The sequence below is a fragment of the Podarcis tiliguerta genome (genome assembly GCF_965153285.1).
Source record: "Podarcis tiliguerta genome assembly, chromosome: 17".
Classification (NCBI taxonomy): domain Eukaryota; kingdom Metazoa; phylum Chordata; class Lepidosauria; order Squamata; family Lacertidae; genus Podarcis; species Podarcis tiliguerta.
The window spans coordinates 24936346-24952720 of record NC_139550.1 but is presented as its reverse complement, the minus strand read 5'-3'; the positions used below and the strand labels follow the sequence as shown (position 1 = coordinate 24952720).

Genomic DNA, 16375 nt, shown 5'->3' with positions numbered 1-16375 from the left:
TTTGTTATATGTGCAGTAGGGAAATGAAAATGACAAATATTCTGAAAGCATATATTTAAAGATTTTTTAAAAAACAAACAAAACAAAACAAAAAATGCTGCATATTTCTCTGATAATAGCCAAGGTTCCAAATAGTGCTCTGAATATTTGTTGAGATCTGATGCAGTGCAGAATGGGGAACCTGTGGCTCTCCAGACATTGTTATCTCTGACCATTGGCCATGCTAGGGCTCATGATGGGTGGAGTCAAACAACATCTGCAGGCTCCAGAGCCCTGGTGTAGTGGCTAAGAAGGTTAACTATTCTGAACCTGGAAGTTCAAATCTCATCTGAATCTTGAATTTTGCCAAATCGCCTGCTGTTATTCTTTTAAGCTTCTACCAGGCAATATAGGATGACAGTTCTGACCTCCCTCCCTATAGGTCTGATGAAAGCAGTACATGTTAAGATAATGCACATGAAGGCCCTTAGACATCCAGCGAGTTAAAAATTCTACTTCTTATGTGATTATTTGTCTAGTAAGATGTTTACAGAAGTTGGTTTTCCTTTTCTCCTTCCAGGCCATACGCTGCACACTGGTAAATTGCACGTGTGAATGTTTCCAACCGGGGAAGATAAACTTGAGAACCTGCGATCAGTGTAAACATGGATGGGTGGCACATGGTAAGAACTACATTCCTTTCTGTTCCTCCTTGTCATGTTTACCTCAATGTGTGCATATAAACTATCAGTTGCTTAATTACTTTTACATATTGACACCTACATACCCGTTGTAAGTTTATCTGACACCAGAAGAAGTGCGCTATGGCATATGCATGCTTGCATTGTGCTCTGTAGACAACAGAACACTGGAGGTTCCTGTTGTTCCAACACATGGCATTGATTGACAGTGGAAGAAATGAGTATTGCGCAGCGAGCATTCAAAATAGCATATTCTAGCCTATTTCGGTTCTCACAATTGAGTAGTTCAACAAGATATTTAGATCTAGGGCCAGTCAAACACATTTTGGTACCTGAGGCAGAATCTTTCCATGTCTTTCGCCACAATATTGTTTAGACTCAAAACTGAACTCAAAGCTGAAGCTGTGTCAAAGCCGACTGTTGAAATTTGCTACTGAGGTTGCCCTAAGAGATCAGTTGTGCATAGGATAGCAGTTGTGTCAAGCTAATGGTTCCAGCTGCCTTGAAAGAGGAAGTGGTGGTGTGGCTGTTGCTATGGAAACCTGCCTTGCACCCTGAAGGTCTTAATAACCATTCGCCAGTTGCTAACATTCCTTTCTTGGGCATGGTATTTAAGCGTGTGGTTGCCATGCAACTCCAGGCAATCTTAATGAGATGAGTTTTCCAGATCCTTGTCAGTCATGCTTCAGGGCTGTTTCTGGCACTGATGGATGACTTTTGCCCTTTCTTGTGATGAGGCAGAGCAATGCTTTTAAAATCATTACCATGCGGGTAGTCCTCAGTATGAGTACTGGAAACAAGCTGAAAGCTGCATGCCTTAAATATATATTTTATTGGCTGGAGCTAGACTAAGCTAGTTGAACTTTGCTCCCATTGACGTCATGGTGAACTTATCCTACTGATTTCAGCAGAACCTAAGTTATTCTGAACTTAAATTCTGGAGCATGGAGTTGGATCTAGAATAAGTTAATGGATCCAACTCATGTTCCCTGCCTCTTGGCAAAGACTTGGCCTTAATCTGAATTTATAGCAAGTGCAGTCCATGCCAGCTCCCCATTGTTCCATGGGGGGGGGGATATTAATTTAAACCACCCTGCCCTAGATTATCTCATGGTAGGACCATATTTGTTTATACTACAGTTGTGCTTGGAGCTCACATTGCACATAAGAAGCAACCAGTACACCAGAGTTTGGTGGAAATTCAAACATACCAGAGTCTGTCTTTCAGAGCCTGGATAGCAGAAAGAAGGTGGTATATTTTGAACTGGTTGAGTGAAAATCTTGATGGTGGTTCACCCTCATAAGAGGTGGCACAATGACCTAGATAATCTATAACACAGGGCATGAGCTGGAAGGTATGTTTTGCTTTACTCTTTACACAGCTCTAACTTGTGGGGGTGGGTGGGTAGGGCGTAGGATCCCCCACCATAGCACCCCCATGAGTCAGAAATCCACCTGGCAAATAACATTCCTGGCAATGTTGCTTTCACTATCCAGCCTGTATTATTGTGTACTTCACTCTTAGTGATTCTTGTACCCCCCTTGCTGAATCATCAAATATATTTTTAAAGTCTGGTTTTAAGGATAGGGTGGAGGAAGAAAAGTCCTACTGATTTCATTGGAAGAGCGGTTGAGTGCATATCTTTTATCTATTTTGTTTATCATCTCCGCCACTTTCAAAAGGTTACAATCCTCTAGGATCTCAGGGTGCTGTACATGGGGTGTTGCAAACTTTGTTTATTTGATATCTTACCCACCCTTCACCATGAGGTCCCAGGACAGGATTACAGCATTTTAAAAATACATTGTTAGAATCAGCAAAGCCAAACCACAGTCAAGAGAATAGGGTGTGTCCATCCACATATATATATAAAAGGGACGTGGGTGACGCTGTGGGTAAAACCTCAGCGCCTAGGACTTGCCGATCACATGGTCGGCGGTTTGAATCCCCGTGGCGGGGTGCGCTCCCGTCATTCGGTCCCAGCACCTGCCAACCTAGCAGTTCGAAAGCACCCCTGGGTGCAAGTAAATAAATAGGGACCGCTTACCAGCGGGAAGGTAAACGGCGTTCCGTGTGCTGCGCTGGCTCGCCAGATGCAGCTTGTCACACTGGCCACGTGACCCGGAAGTGTCTGCGGACAGCGCTGGCTCCCGGCCTATAGAGTGAGATGAGCGCACAACCCTAGAGTCTGTCAAGACTGGCCCGTACGGGCAGGGGTACCTTTACCTTTATCCACATATATGGTGTCAAAGGCAGGGGTAAATAAGTGTGTCCACAGGTTAGGGGCTGCCACAAAGAATGCCAGGCTGCCACCCCCTGAATTTTATATACCAGTGGTACTGCTAAGAAGGCCCCCTCGGCTGATCTTAGTACCTGAGAGGTTCCAAAGGGAAGCAGATGGTCTTTCAGATATTTGGGGCCTACCGTATTTTTCGCTCTGTAAGACACACCAGACCACAAGACGCACCTAGTTTTTAGAGAAGGAAAACAAGAAAAAATAATATTCTGAATATCAGAAGCCAGAACATCAAGAGGGATCACTGCGGCGCAGCCTGGCTTTTGGGATAGCTGCACAGTCTGTATTCGCTCCATAAAGCGCACACACATTTCCCCTTACTTTTTGGGAGGGAAAAAGTGAGTCTTATAGAGCAAAAAATATGGTAAGTACTTTAGGGCTTTAAACACACCTTTGGGTCTGGAAACCAACACAGCTGTATTAAACAAGAGTTATGTGAGTTTTAAATGGAACCCCAACTTTAGATCACCTTCTTCTATTTCTTCTTCTTTTTCTTCTTCTTCTTCTTCTTCTTCTTCTTCTTCTTCTTCTTCTTCTTCTTCTTCTTCTTCTCCTCCTCCTCCTCCTCCTCCTCCTCCTCCTCCTCCTCCTCCTCCTCCTTCGTATGCCTCCCTTCACCCGTAACTCATTTAGGCAGAGTACATGTGATTTGGCCTGCCCAGAAGCTGAATAGGTATTTCAAACCTTCAGTTCCCTAGTCCAAAAGATCACCAACATCCCACCTTGCTCTCCCCTGGAAATCAGTGGGACTTAAATTTGTATGAATCATGCCCACTATGCCACGAGTTTAGGTTATTCTATCTTGTCAGGCCCAAGCACTACATGGCACTGGTCTTGCCTCACTTGTATATAAAGTTTGTTGCAAAACCATGGTTTTCAGTGCTGTCAGAGTAAGACTGGTTGGCAAATTTTACGTGCTTGCTTGTTATTAATTTGAAGGACCCTTTGTGAGAGGAAGGAAAGGAGAGATCTCACAGGGTGAGAGGCTGTGAGAAGAGAGGGAGGTTCCCAGGCAAGTTAGAAGGCTCATCTTTTTTTCCCTGTATGACACTTGTAATGTGAAATGAATTTTGGTAACTACGATTATATAATAGATGGATAATGGGGAAAGATGCAGAAAAGATTATTATTATTATTATTATTATTTGGAAATGGAACCCATCAAGGGAGGGAAGGATGTCCAAAGGTTCGAAACAACCTTTTTAGTTTCATGTTTTGGAGTAGTTAAAGTTACTATGTATAAATTCATGTAAAACCAATATTAAAAAAATCTTATTAAAAAAAAAGTTAAGATAGTGCTTTGAGAGAGTATTTTGTATTTTTAATTCTGTTTTCCATTCTTTTAGTTTTTCTCTTTTTATAGTTCTTTGAAGATTAGTTTGTCTTTTATTGTACCATGAATTTTTTTTTAAAAAAAACCCCCAATTATTTTCACCAGCAAGAGCTGGTCATATCTCATTGCTGATTTAAAAAAAATAGCTTAGTCAGATATTTTTAAAGTCCAAAATGTGCAAAATTTGAAAGCCGAACAACCGCTGGTTTTAGGGTCAGCAAATGCACACCTCTGGGATTCTGTGTCTTCCATCTTTGGAGAACTCCATGATAACTTCTAGCAGCTATGGAATCTGTCAAGGGATGTTCAATATTTTGCGTGTGGTAGTCGGGGTGTTTGTGGAAAGTTAAAGGGGGGAAAATCTGTCCTTTTGACCTTTTTCCCTTTCCAAAAAAATTAAATAAATGTAAAACATTTGTGTCAAAATGACTAGAACACAAAGAATAGGGTAGAATAAAATTACGTGTCATGTTTTGGTCCTGCGGAGGAGCCCACGGAATAAGACCACAAGGTAGGACAGAATCGCAACACCACGGACAGCTCCTGAACACACAGCTTATGAAGGTCCAATTTTTTTTTAAGCATTTTTAAAGCCTATGCTTCCACACAAACCTCTCCCAGACTCTGTTCCTAATGGGGGGCCAACCCTCTGGCCTGAAATCCGGCACTCCCTTGTGCTCACTCCATAGCCTTCTGCCCTGCGCACTCCTGGCATCGCTGGATGGCTGAGAGGGCTGTGGGTGGCCTTTAATCCCTCAGGCTCAGGAGATTGTGCTTGGGAAGGTCCTGGCTGAAGCCATACAGGCCTTGGTGATATGGGAGGTTGTTCCTTGGCCTGCTCCATGTGGTTTTCAGAATAAGAATAAGAAGAAGAATAAGAACAATTTATTATTTATACCCCACCCATCTGGCTGACATGAGGCAAATCCTCATGCTGGTTGCAACTGCTGGCAGGATGATGAGGAAAGCAAAAAAGGATTACTTTATACAGAGACAAATGTTGCATAAAGTGATGTACACACAATAGCTGAGAAAGAAGGAGAGTCAGATATATATATATATATATATATATATATATATATATATATATACTTTATTGGCATAGAAAAGGTGCATCGTATACATGGATAAGAACACAAGACAGTTAATGAAACATAGAAGGAGATACTTTAGGATAAAGCTATGCAGACATCGTAAGGTACAAAGATGGCTCTTAGGACCCATGGTGACGTAATTTCATAGCGTCACTCAAAAATCTTTCCATATTCTCCACAATTTCATCCCTACAGTTGTTCAGCAGATGAAACACCCTGGAGGATAAACCCCTTCCTTCAATAAGGGGGGAAAATACTTATCACGTATTTTTGCATAAAATGGGAAATAAAAATAAAACGGGTGTGATGAATTCTACCTCTTTTGTACTACAAAGGCAGCGTCTTTCAGAGGATGGGATTTTCGGGACTCTACCTTGCAAAACTGCAGACGGTGAGACGTTAAATCTTGCTAGGGAAAGAGCTCTGTGTAGGTGGTGTAAAAATGGAGTGTCCTGGCCCAACGAGGATGAAATTCCAAATCCCAACGGGGAACAGGTTTTGTTGGCTTCACTGCAAAGGATTGGGAATTCAGTCTCTAGGATTCTGCGCTTGATTGTCTGGAATGCTTCCAATTGTGGGAGCATAAGCAGCGATTTGAGTGATAGGCCACAGGTTCTGATTTTGCTCTCAATGCAAGCTAGCCTTTTAGAATGGTGGGGTTCTGCCAGTATGTGGAAAGTTAAAGAGGATGGATCGGACATGAAATGTAGGTGGAGTCAGAATTTTACAGTGATGAGCCACACTTTGGTTTCCAGCAGCCCTTGCCGAGTTTCCAGACACATGGCTGTACATGGCACGCAATTTGGCAGCCCCAGAATTTTGCGCAGAAATTTGGATTGGATGTGTTCCAATGATTGGTTAACTGTGCCAATTCATAATGCAATGCCATACAGGAGTTTGGGGGCTACTTTGGGGCATTAAAGAACTTTAGTGCAGCTGGACTGATGGACTGATTCCCTCTGTTAAAGAAGAAACGTGTGACAGCCAGAGCTAGAGGATCCGCTCCATTAAGTGCAAGCTTGCAATCGTCTTTCCAGGAAGTGTTATATTGGAAGTGAATGCCTAGGTATTTAAAGTTTTTAACCTGTTCCAACGGGTTTCCGCTGACCTCCCACCTATGAGGCTTCCAAGATCTTGAGAAAACAAGCACTTTAGATTTTGCGAAGTTCAGTTCCAGTCTGTTGGCTATACAATATTCCTGGCAGCGGCACAGGAGCCCCTTCAAGCCAACCCTTGTGCAAGACAAGATGACTGCATCATCGGTATATAGTAAGAGGGAACAAGAATGGAGCTGAGCTTCGGGCAATGGCTATTCACCCCGGGTAAACAGGGTGCAAGGTCATTTTTTTAAAAAACCCCTGTCATTAGCAAGTTGTGAGAGTCGGTTCTAACAACTTGATGTTGACAGAGGGGTTTTTGGTTTGTTTGTTTTTTTAAAAAGAATGCTTATAAGGAGCAGTATAGCATCAAACCTAGACAGCATCTTAAAAAGCAGAGATATCACCTTGCCAACAAAGGCCTGTATAGTAAAAGCTATGGTTTTCCCAGTAATGATGTATGGAAGTGAAAGCTGGACCATAAAGAAGGCTGATCGCCAAAGAATTGGATAGTGTTCTTGAAGCTACCAGCATGAGTTTGACCAAACTGCGGGAAGCAGTGGAAGAAAAAGAGGTGCCAAGAACATCTTCCTTGTTCTCTGAGAATGGCATTGGCACCCACCTTGAGAGATGCTGTAGCTGAGCTCTGGCTGAAAAAAAAAGAGCTCTGCACATATCTGTGTATTTGTCTGTTTTGTATATGAAGAAGGTGCACAGCAGCAGTTCCCATGTTGTTAATGTAACAGAAGAAAGGACCCAAGGTGCATTTAATTCCCAGTGGGACCTAAATGCTCTGTAGTTGAAGAGCAGGCATCTCGCAAGTAGGACTGGGAGAGCCATCTTCAAACCTCTCCACTACAAAGCTCACTGCATGAGCTTGGGCCAGCCTGGTCTACCTCATAGGGTTGCTGTTAGGACAACAGGCTGGAGAGGGACACTGTGTTCTGCTCTGAGAACCTTGGAGGGGCAGATTAAAAACATAGTCAATGATCTCTGGACTTTCAGAGTTCCTCTTAGCTAAAATAAGAATCATTCTCCAATCTAGAGAGCCAGTGTGGTGTAGTGGTTAAGAGCGGTAGACTCGTAATCTGGGTAACCGGGTTCGTGTCTCCGCTCCTCCACATGCAGCTGCTGGCTGACCTTTGGCCAGTCACACTTCTCTGAAGTCTCTCAGCCCCACTCACCTCACAGAGTGTTTGTTGTGGGGGAGAAAGGGAAAGGAGATTGTTAGCAGCTTTGAGACTCCTTCGGGTAGTGATAAAGCGGGATATCAAATCCAAACTCTTCTTCTCTTCTTCTTCTTCCAAATTTAACTTCTGTTAACAAAGCCTCCTTTTGCCCATCATTCAGCAGCCTTTATAATAAAAATAAAAATGCTTGCACTTCAATAAAGTGAGATGACACTGTTTTACAAATAAGGCAAGGCAAGTGAGTGGGTTTATACAGTGGATTAGGATCCTTCATAGGCTTATGGTATCTTACCACACATTTTGGTTTTGGTCCTGTCCCCCACCCTTTCTCATGACAACTGTTCCTCATACATTTTCTTAGTTTCAGCCCTTAAAATTCCTGTTCAGGAGATGGGATATGTGTATATGATAAACAGAAATTTACATTTGAGAACTGCATCCTGCCAGTGTGTGTAAATTTCTTGGTCCTCTTTGAATAAATCCAATCACCGTGTTTACATTTTGTGGCAAAGCAGGACCAGTGATATATACAGATATATTTTCCTCAGACACATTCCAAGCATATGTGTATAAATTAGTACCTTCAGACTGTGGCAAGCCCACTTGAGTTATTTAGCTTATTTACTCTCAAAAACCTTTAGACCGGTGTTCCTTGAGGACTGGTTGATGAGTTGCAATATGGAACACCTGGGTTTTGAAATCCCAGAGCTCCACGGTTCACTATTCCAAAACCTATCTTCCTTGGAATGCCTTTGACTCCAGCCTTGTCGAATAATATGCCAAAATGGAGTCCGTGCTGCCCTCAGTCTTTCCAGTTGTTTATTAGTAAGATTGTGTTATGCCCTTGTATAGAGCTTGGCCAATGGAGTGGTCCTGAAGCAGCCAAGAGGATATGCATGCACTAGACACTGGGTGTGAAATATTATGCCAGTGCTTATACTTGACCAGGGGTCAGCAGACTTTTTCAGCAGGGGGCTGGTCCACTGTCCCTCAGACCTTGTGAGGAGCTGTACTATATTTTTTGGGGGAAATGAACAAATTCCTATGCCCCACAAATAACCCAGAGATGCATTTTAAATAAAAGCACACATTCTACTCATGTAAAAACACGCTTTTTGGGGGAAAATGAAGAAATTCCTATGCCCCACAAATAACCCAGAGATGCATTTTAAATAAAAGCACACATTCTACTCATGTAAAAACACGCTGATTCCCGGACCATCCACAGGCCGTATTTAGAAGGCGATGAGGCCGGATCCAGACCCTGGGCCTTAGTTTGCCTACCCATGTTCTTGACAAATGGTAGATTTATATGAATCCTACCTGGCAAAGAGTAGGACCTCTTGGGTCCTGCAGGATTAACTCACCCTGCTTACCAAACGTTCAGTAATGCCTAATGTCATCAAAAATATGGGGCGTTTTCATAGGTGATGAAGGTACTGCTATTAATTTCACATGCCTCTAGGTGAAGGGTGGGGAACCTCCATCCTACGGGCCAATCTTGGCCCGGCAGGGGTTCCAATGAGGCCATTTCCCCCCCAAAACCCCGCACACCTGCCAGTCAGCTGACATCAATCCAATTGGCAGGTGATGCCAGCTGATGGGTTGTGGGGCCTTGTTCCAGTTTTCCAGTGGAATTTAAGCCTGGTCTGTTAATGAGTGTTGAATCCCGGGTGTTAAATCCTGCTTTGTTTAGCAGGATGAGCCACTTCCCTTGAGGATGACATCACAAACACACACGTTTCTGTCCTTTTATGCTTGCAATGCCGTCTTTTAGATTGGGTACGGCCACACTTCCACAAGGAAGAGAACCCAGATGCTTCGTTTCTACTAACGGCTCTAAACCTGTACAGGTCCACGTTCATTTGCAGATGAGCAGAACTCACATTCTAGCCTGCAATCAAATTTAAAATGAGTACCTTTCTTAAATTGAGGGACGCGGGTGGCGCTGTGGGTTAAACCACAGAGCCTAGGACTTGCCAATCAGAAGGTTGGCAGTTCGAATCCCCGCGACGGGGTGAGCTCCCGTTGCTCGGTCCCTGCTCCTGCCAACCTAGCAGTTCGAAAGCACGTCAAAGTGCAAGTAGATGAATAGGGACCGCTCCGACGGGAAGGTAAACGGTGTTTCCGTGCGCTGCTCTGTTTCGCCAAAAGCGGCTTAGTCATGCTGGCCACATGACTCCCTGGTACACCGGCTCCCTCGGCCAATAAAGCAAGATAAGCGCCGCAACCCCAGAGTCGGCCACGACTGGACTTAATGGTCAGGGGTCCTTTTACCTTTACCTTTTTAAAATTAAGCCACAACACAGTGGTTCACAAATAAGCAGAAGCATATAGAGGTGCCACGAGAGAAGTTGGAGATATTCTTAATGCCACTTGTGAAGAGTCCCTTAGAGCACAATGCCTTCTCATTAAGTTTTCTTACATAATGAATCTATCTAGAGAAGTTTTCAAACCTGATGTAATAAAAAAATAAAAACTTTCCATCTCCCCTCCCACTTTTCCTATAAGCCAAATCAATGGAAGGCAGACTATTCTCTGTAATGGAATAAGTCTATGAGAGAGGAGAAGCCAGGAATGGGGAGTGCATTGCTAGTTGAAAGAGCAGAGGGTTACACAAAGCTTGAGAAAATAAATAAGCAAGTGGCTCCTTGATTCCTTGCGCGAAGAGGTTGATTTGCACTGCCTTCTTTACTGTGCTGCCTTCATTGGAGTTGGGTTTGGAATCTTATTACCTGGTCCAGTCAGAACTGAGTTCATTGTAGTAATAGTAGTAGTAGTAGTAATAATGACAACAACAACAACAACAACAACAACAACAACAACAATTTTATTTATATCCCGCCCTCCCCAGCCAAAGCCAGGCTCAGAGCGGCTAACAACAGGAACATAATACATTCTAAAATTGATTCATTATAAAATCAGTTCAATTGTATTTGTTTTGGAGTTTGAATAAAGTAATTCCTGTGTGATTCCCATCCCTCCGTGCCTGTTAGTCTCTGGGACTGAATTTTATTTACGTTTTAAGTTATGTTCATAATCCTATTTCTGTTCTTTATAGGTTTTTATGTATAAAATCAGTTTAGTTTTGTTTTTGTTTTTTTAAAAAAATGCAGGTTAAAAAAGGGAACTGGAGATTGTAAGGAGCTTGTTATTTGCTCATGTCTTGTTTGACAACTGTCTCTGCTGCCTCGGGAACAACTCCAGGACACGCCGAGAAGCTTCCTCTTCCTCTTCCCATTTCATTTTTAATTTTCATGCCCCCCCTTTCCTACATCACTGCACTCAATATGGTTCTCAGTCTATAGGGATAGTCAACACGGTGCCCTGCAGATATTGTTGGACTACAACTCCTGTAATCTACAACTGGTGGCCATGCTGACTGCAGCTGTAGTAGACCTGGGATAGCTCAGTTGGTAGAGCACAAGACTCTTAATCTCTGGGTTGTGGGTTCAAACCCCACATTGGGAAAACAACAACAACAACAACAACAACAACAACCCTGCCCTCTCTGGCCAAAACCAGGCTCAGAGTGGCTAACGTCAAATGTGTAACACATTAACATAATATCAGGCAATCAATTAAAATTCATCCTAAAATCAGATAAGGAACAGAATAAAATCCAATCAGATGGCAAAAGATTCCTGCATTGCAGGGAATTGGGCTAGGTGACCCTTATGGTCCCTTTCAATTCTGTGATTCTATGAACATCAGAAGTGCACCATGTTGGCTCCCCCACCATAGAAATTAGCAATTTCTGTGGACCAGCTGCTGACAATTTGTGGCTGCTGGAGCACCAAGCCATGACGACTTTGGCCAATAGAAATCACTGCTCCATTTCTCCTGCTCTGGTGAGGCTTGAAGAGGGAAAGGAAAGCTACATGTTTAGAGGACTGCTTTCAGAGGTGGCAAATGTAGGATATCAATTCATCAAAGAGTTCTCTTTGTGGCAGGATAAGTGTTTCTCTTGGCGTAAAGTCGGTTTATTGAGTTTTGACCCTGCAGCCTTGCTCTATAGTGGTAATCCTACCACCAGTGTTTTTTAATGCTCAGGCCAACAATTGCATAGCTTATAGCGGCCTTGTGCTTACCGCTGCTGCTCTTAAAAAGGACTTGGTTGTTTCTTGTGTGAATCTCTGGTGTTTAAAGGATTTAAAGAACTAGACTGTTTTAATTTGCTTCCAGCGGCATATGTTTTTTCAGCTTGGAGGAAGATTTATTTATTTTTAAAATGGTTTAAATTGGCTAAACCATTTCCTAGGTCTGGAGTTGTCAGGCAGACAAGATTAAAAAAAAAAATAGAGAGAGAGAGGGAGTTTGAGACATGTTGTAGGATTTAAAAAAACACTGTTAAGCATTGGCATTTTATAAGCATTTTGATTTAATGCAGATCAGTGCTACTGAGTATGGAAAAAGAAATTAAATCAAAAAAAGTAACCGCTGAAAAGGCCTTTTTCAACATGCTTAACAACCACTTTTTTTGTTGCATGCAAAAAATGGGGAAAAACCACACAACTCTGACATGACCCAGACTTAAGAATAAGCAAAGTTAAGTCCTGTTTATTAGAATGGGGAATGTAAGCACATGCTTAAATTTCTTTCATTGAAATGAATGGATTCAAAAGTGCTTAGTTTCCGCTGAATTGTTCCTTAAGTTCGTGTGGTGTGTCTAACTTAGACCCAAATAGAATCTATTTCCTTACTTCCATGAGAAGAATAATGGGAAATAAAGGTTCTGACTAGCTTCATTTCCTTGTATTGAATTTATGTACCGCCCTATACCTGGGGGGTCTCAGGGCAGTTCCTTCTACTATTTGTCATCACCGTCACCCCTATTTTCCATGATTTTTTTTTATTTAGTTATGTGCTTTTGCCTGTTTCCTAGCGTTCTCAACAAATGGCTGGTCTTTCCACTAACCTTCCTCGTGTTCTCTAGTTGGTTAGACACACAAATCACCACACGATTTGGACAAGCTTCTCGTTATTTTCTTCTTCTTTGTACATTTGCATGCAGACTACCTCCAGTTCCTTTTATTAATGACAATGCACAATCAAGTGAGAAACCTGCTATATCACCCTTTAACTCTCCGAAATCTCACTCCATGCATTAGTTGCAATGAAAGGTTTGACAAACACGCTTACCTCACACGGTCTCTGGCCAACTTCACACCTGACATTTCTTGAGCTGCTTCTACTAGTAGAGGGAAACTCGGGATGACAACGCAATTCTTTGTTTTGCCTGAATTTACAATGCAATTTCATTGAATTCAGTGAGGCTTTAAAAGGGTAAAGGGTACCCTGACCGTTAGGTCCAGTTGCGGACGACTCCGGGGTTGCGGTGCTCATCTCGCTTTATTGGTCCTGCCGGAGCGGTACCTATTTATCTACTTGCACTTTGACGTGCTTTCGAACTGCTAGGTTGGCAGGAGCTAGGACTCAGCAACGGGAGCTCACCCCGTTGCGGAGATTCGAACCGCCGACCTTCTGATCAGCAAGCCCTAGGCTCAGTGGTTTATATTATTATAGCCTTAGAACACATCCAAAATGATTTCTTTTATTGTGGAGGACAGAAGGAGGTTCATCCTCCTCATCCAGGATAGGAAGGAACAGTGAGAAATAAGCTACCTTAGATCCAGGGATGAGGTTGGGGAACTGGGAAAGCATTTGTTCCTCTGGAACCAAGCTTTCTCCTGGTCTATTCCTGCATGTCCCCAATGCACCAAAACCCTCTTCCTTCTCAGCCCTTCCCATGTCAGGAGGGCCAGGTCCTCTATATTAGTAAGGAAGGGATATCCACCATCAGAGTTGCCTCTCTGAGGACAGACCTTTCTCTCCTCCCTCAGAGAGAGATCTCCAGTGCTGCTTATGGCCCATAAGTTTGGGGCAGTTTCTGGAAGTGGAAAGTGGAGACAATATCTTACCTATTTATTCCTGTTTGCTAGCCTTTCCTAAGGATTTTTGACAACGATACTTTTACTGAATTAATAACAAGTTGGTGATTTCTCTTTTCTTTTCTTTCTTAGTATGTGGCAGATTTCTATACTTCTATGCTTCCCAGATTTTTGCACCTGTCCTCTGAAATGGACTCTGTCACAGTTATAGGCTATGTGTTGATTTTTCGTTCTCTTGCACTGGTACATGTAATCTCCTGTTTCTGGAATGATTTAATAAAGCAGATTATTTAGGTCAAATCATAATTCAAGACGCTTGCTGTTTCCACCTGAAAAGGATATTTAAGGATATGTGCGCATGCACTCAGTCTACATATAAGCAGAAAATGCATTTGCCATTAAGCGTGGAGCTGCTGAGAAACGCAAATCTCTTATACCTCCTGTTTTCTGTATAAATTAGAAAATGTTCAGTGCCTCTGGATGGGAGGAACTATGCAATGAAGGTAGGCCTAGCCCTCAGGAATACCATATCCTTTCTTATTATCAGATTCAACAATGAATGACAAATTTTACTAAATCATTTGGAAAAGAACATGGGAGTGGTGGTAGGGTTTTTTGTTTTTGTTTTGGTGTGTGGAGAAATACCAGTTCCTACATCTGTTAAATGTTATTTACGTGCATAATCAACATCTTATTAAGTTTCTCCTACACCTTTAGCTTTGATTGATTTTGTGGGTTTTTATACTTGTGTGTGCAAATGTTGCAATTCACCTAAATTTTAGATTTGTTTCCTTATTAAAAGTGAAAAGCCAGTAAATGGAGTGAAATGGAGTGTTTTTATTTACCAAATATACAGAGGCTTTCATTTATAAACTGCCATATTGTAAATGCCTTACAATTGGTCTGAAGGAAATGTTTCATTTTTACTCCTTTGCTGTTGAGTGTTACTGCCTTTTGATAAAAAAAAACCCACCCCATACCCAGTGGATATTACCCTTGGGCATGCATAAGCCTTTGCTTTGATTGGCAGCAAGACACTTAGTCACAAAAGTCTGTTCTTTGGGAAAGATGGGAGTTCCAGTGTAGTTAGAACTACGAATTGATATTATCCGTGCTGGAGAATTTCAAAGCAAGTACATCGATTGCCGCTCCATAGTGAACAAGTTGGGACAGTTGCATAACAAGCTATGGGAAACCTCTAGTTTTTAGACAAAGGCTACAGTGTCTTTGCCTGCAAGAACACCTTATGCCTCTCCACACATGAAGTGCTACAGCGTTATCATTTTATTACACTTTATTACATCATAAAGTTTTACATCTTGCTAATGATCCTACAGGAGGCTTAATTGTTTATAGGAACATCTTAATTAAGCAGAGTTCACCAGGTTAAACAGAATAAGTAAGTGAAACAAATTCTGCTACTATATTGAAATATAACACCATTAAATTAAAGCAGAAGTGTTTGATTAGGAGTATAAAAATGTCATATCCCGTTCAGACATTATTTAGGCCTGGCTAACTTTGCTTCTCTGTTTAGTTCTGTGCATCTAAAACCTGCTGGATGGGAGAAAATAACACTTTCTCTGCTCACTAGGGCATTTTCTTTGGACATATCTATATTATTTTTGCTAAGGAATTTTCCCCAGATTAGCTGAGCCGCCTTACCCATCGCAAGGTTTCTTAATTATCGTGTTCCCATTTGGGTTTCAAGAATAGGAAATGTTTTCTGGATTGTACCCTTAACAATGCTAAAGATTTCTCTAATTACAGTCTAATTGACTGCAGTCAAATTTGCTGGAGTATATTTAATCTGGAACTGAAGTGTAAAACGGTCACAGTAGATGAACTTTATGACAATCGCGCACAAGTGTCCTGTTTAGTTGCAGGGTACAAAGGAAGGGTGATTAAAAAAAGGATAATCATGGCTCAAGTATCGTCGTATCTTACGGATTTTATAACAGCATGGCTAGCGTCAGTTATGAGGGGGTGCTCTGTAAAACTACCATAATTAACTTATATTCCTCTAATTACAATGCTTGAAATCACTATTGATTTATCCAGCAGCGCACGCTGGATAGTTCATGGTTATCGGGCAACAAGCATGAACAAAGGCAATCAACATTAGTTGCTTCTATAGAGGTAGTTTAGGAGTGCGTGAATTACTTCTGTGCAAGACATGCATGCTTTTCTGCACAGGTCTGCTTTCCCCATAAAGAGCTGTAAGGTCCTGGGAAGAGATTTGAGAATTCTCTGCTGCTTTGCTTAGTAGGGGGGAAACGTGATTTTGATTGGGCCAAGCCATCTTCAGAAGAGACACCTCTGCTCTCTTAATGTTCCCATGAGCAGTAGTCAAGGCCTGTGAGAAGAGCTTTGTAAACTTCCTCCCAGGAACTCAAGGCAGTGTGCAGATGTCACTTATGTTCACCGCAGCTTTGAGGGAGTCTCTCTTAAACTGACCTAAGTGGCTCAGTGATGAGCCCTCAACAGGGTATGGCTGCATTCGACGGCAGTTTTCCTCCACTCACATTCAAGCCATCTCCCAGTTTGTTTCCTTGCCCTAAGCTCTGGAGTATATGAGGGAGCCAAGTGGCTCCTTGCCCTAAGCTCTGGAGTATATGAGGGAGCCAAATGGCTCCACAAAGCCATACACAGTGCTTAGGGGCGGTCAGGTCAATGGCCTAAGCCATTCAGAGAGGTCAGCCAGGGCTTTGACAGGAACACTAGTCATATCAGCTAAAAAAAAATTCCCTAGCACTGTCTGGAAACACATTGGATTCAAGTGCAGGCCATTCT

At 42.3% G+C, this 16375-nt stretch overlaps 1 protein-coding gene across 10 annotated transcripts in view; it reads left to right on the top strand.

Moving 5' to 3' along the window:
- Window positions 1-16375, top strand: part of BNC2 (basonuclin zinc finger protein 2) — a 410695-nt gene that overhangs the window by 260400 nt on the left and 133920 nt on the right. For all 10 annotated transcript variants that reach the window (XR_014506279.1, XM_083419583.1, XM_083419588.1 and 7 more), the window contains one exon: window positions 560-662. Coding sequence is in view for 9 of the 10 variants with exons in the window: in XM_083419583.1 (XP_083275709.1) it covers window positions 560-662 (103 nt within the window). In the remaining variant the exon portion in view is untranslated. The remainder of the gene's footprint in view (window positions 1-559; window positions 663-16375) is intronic.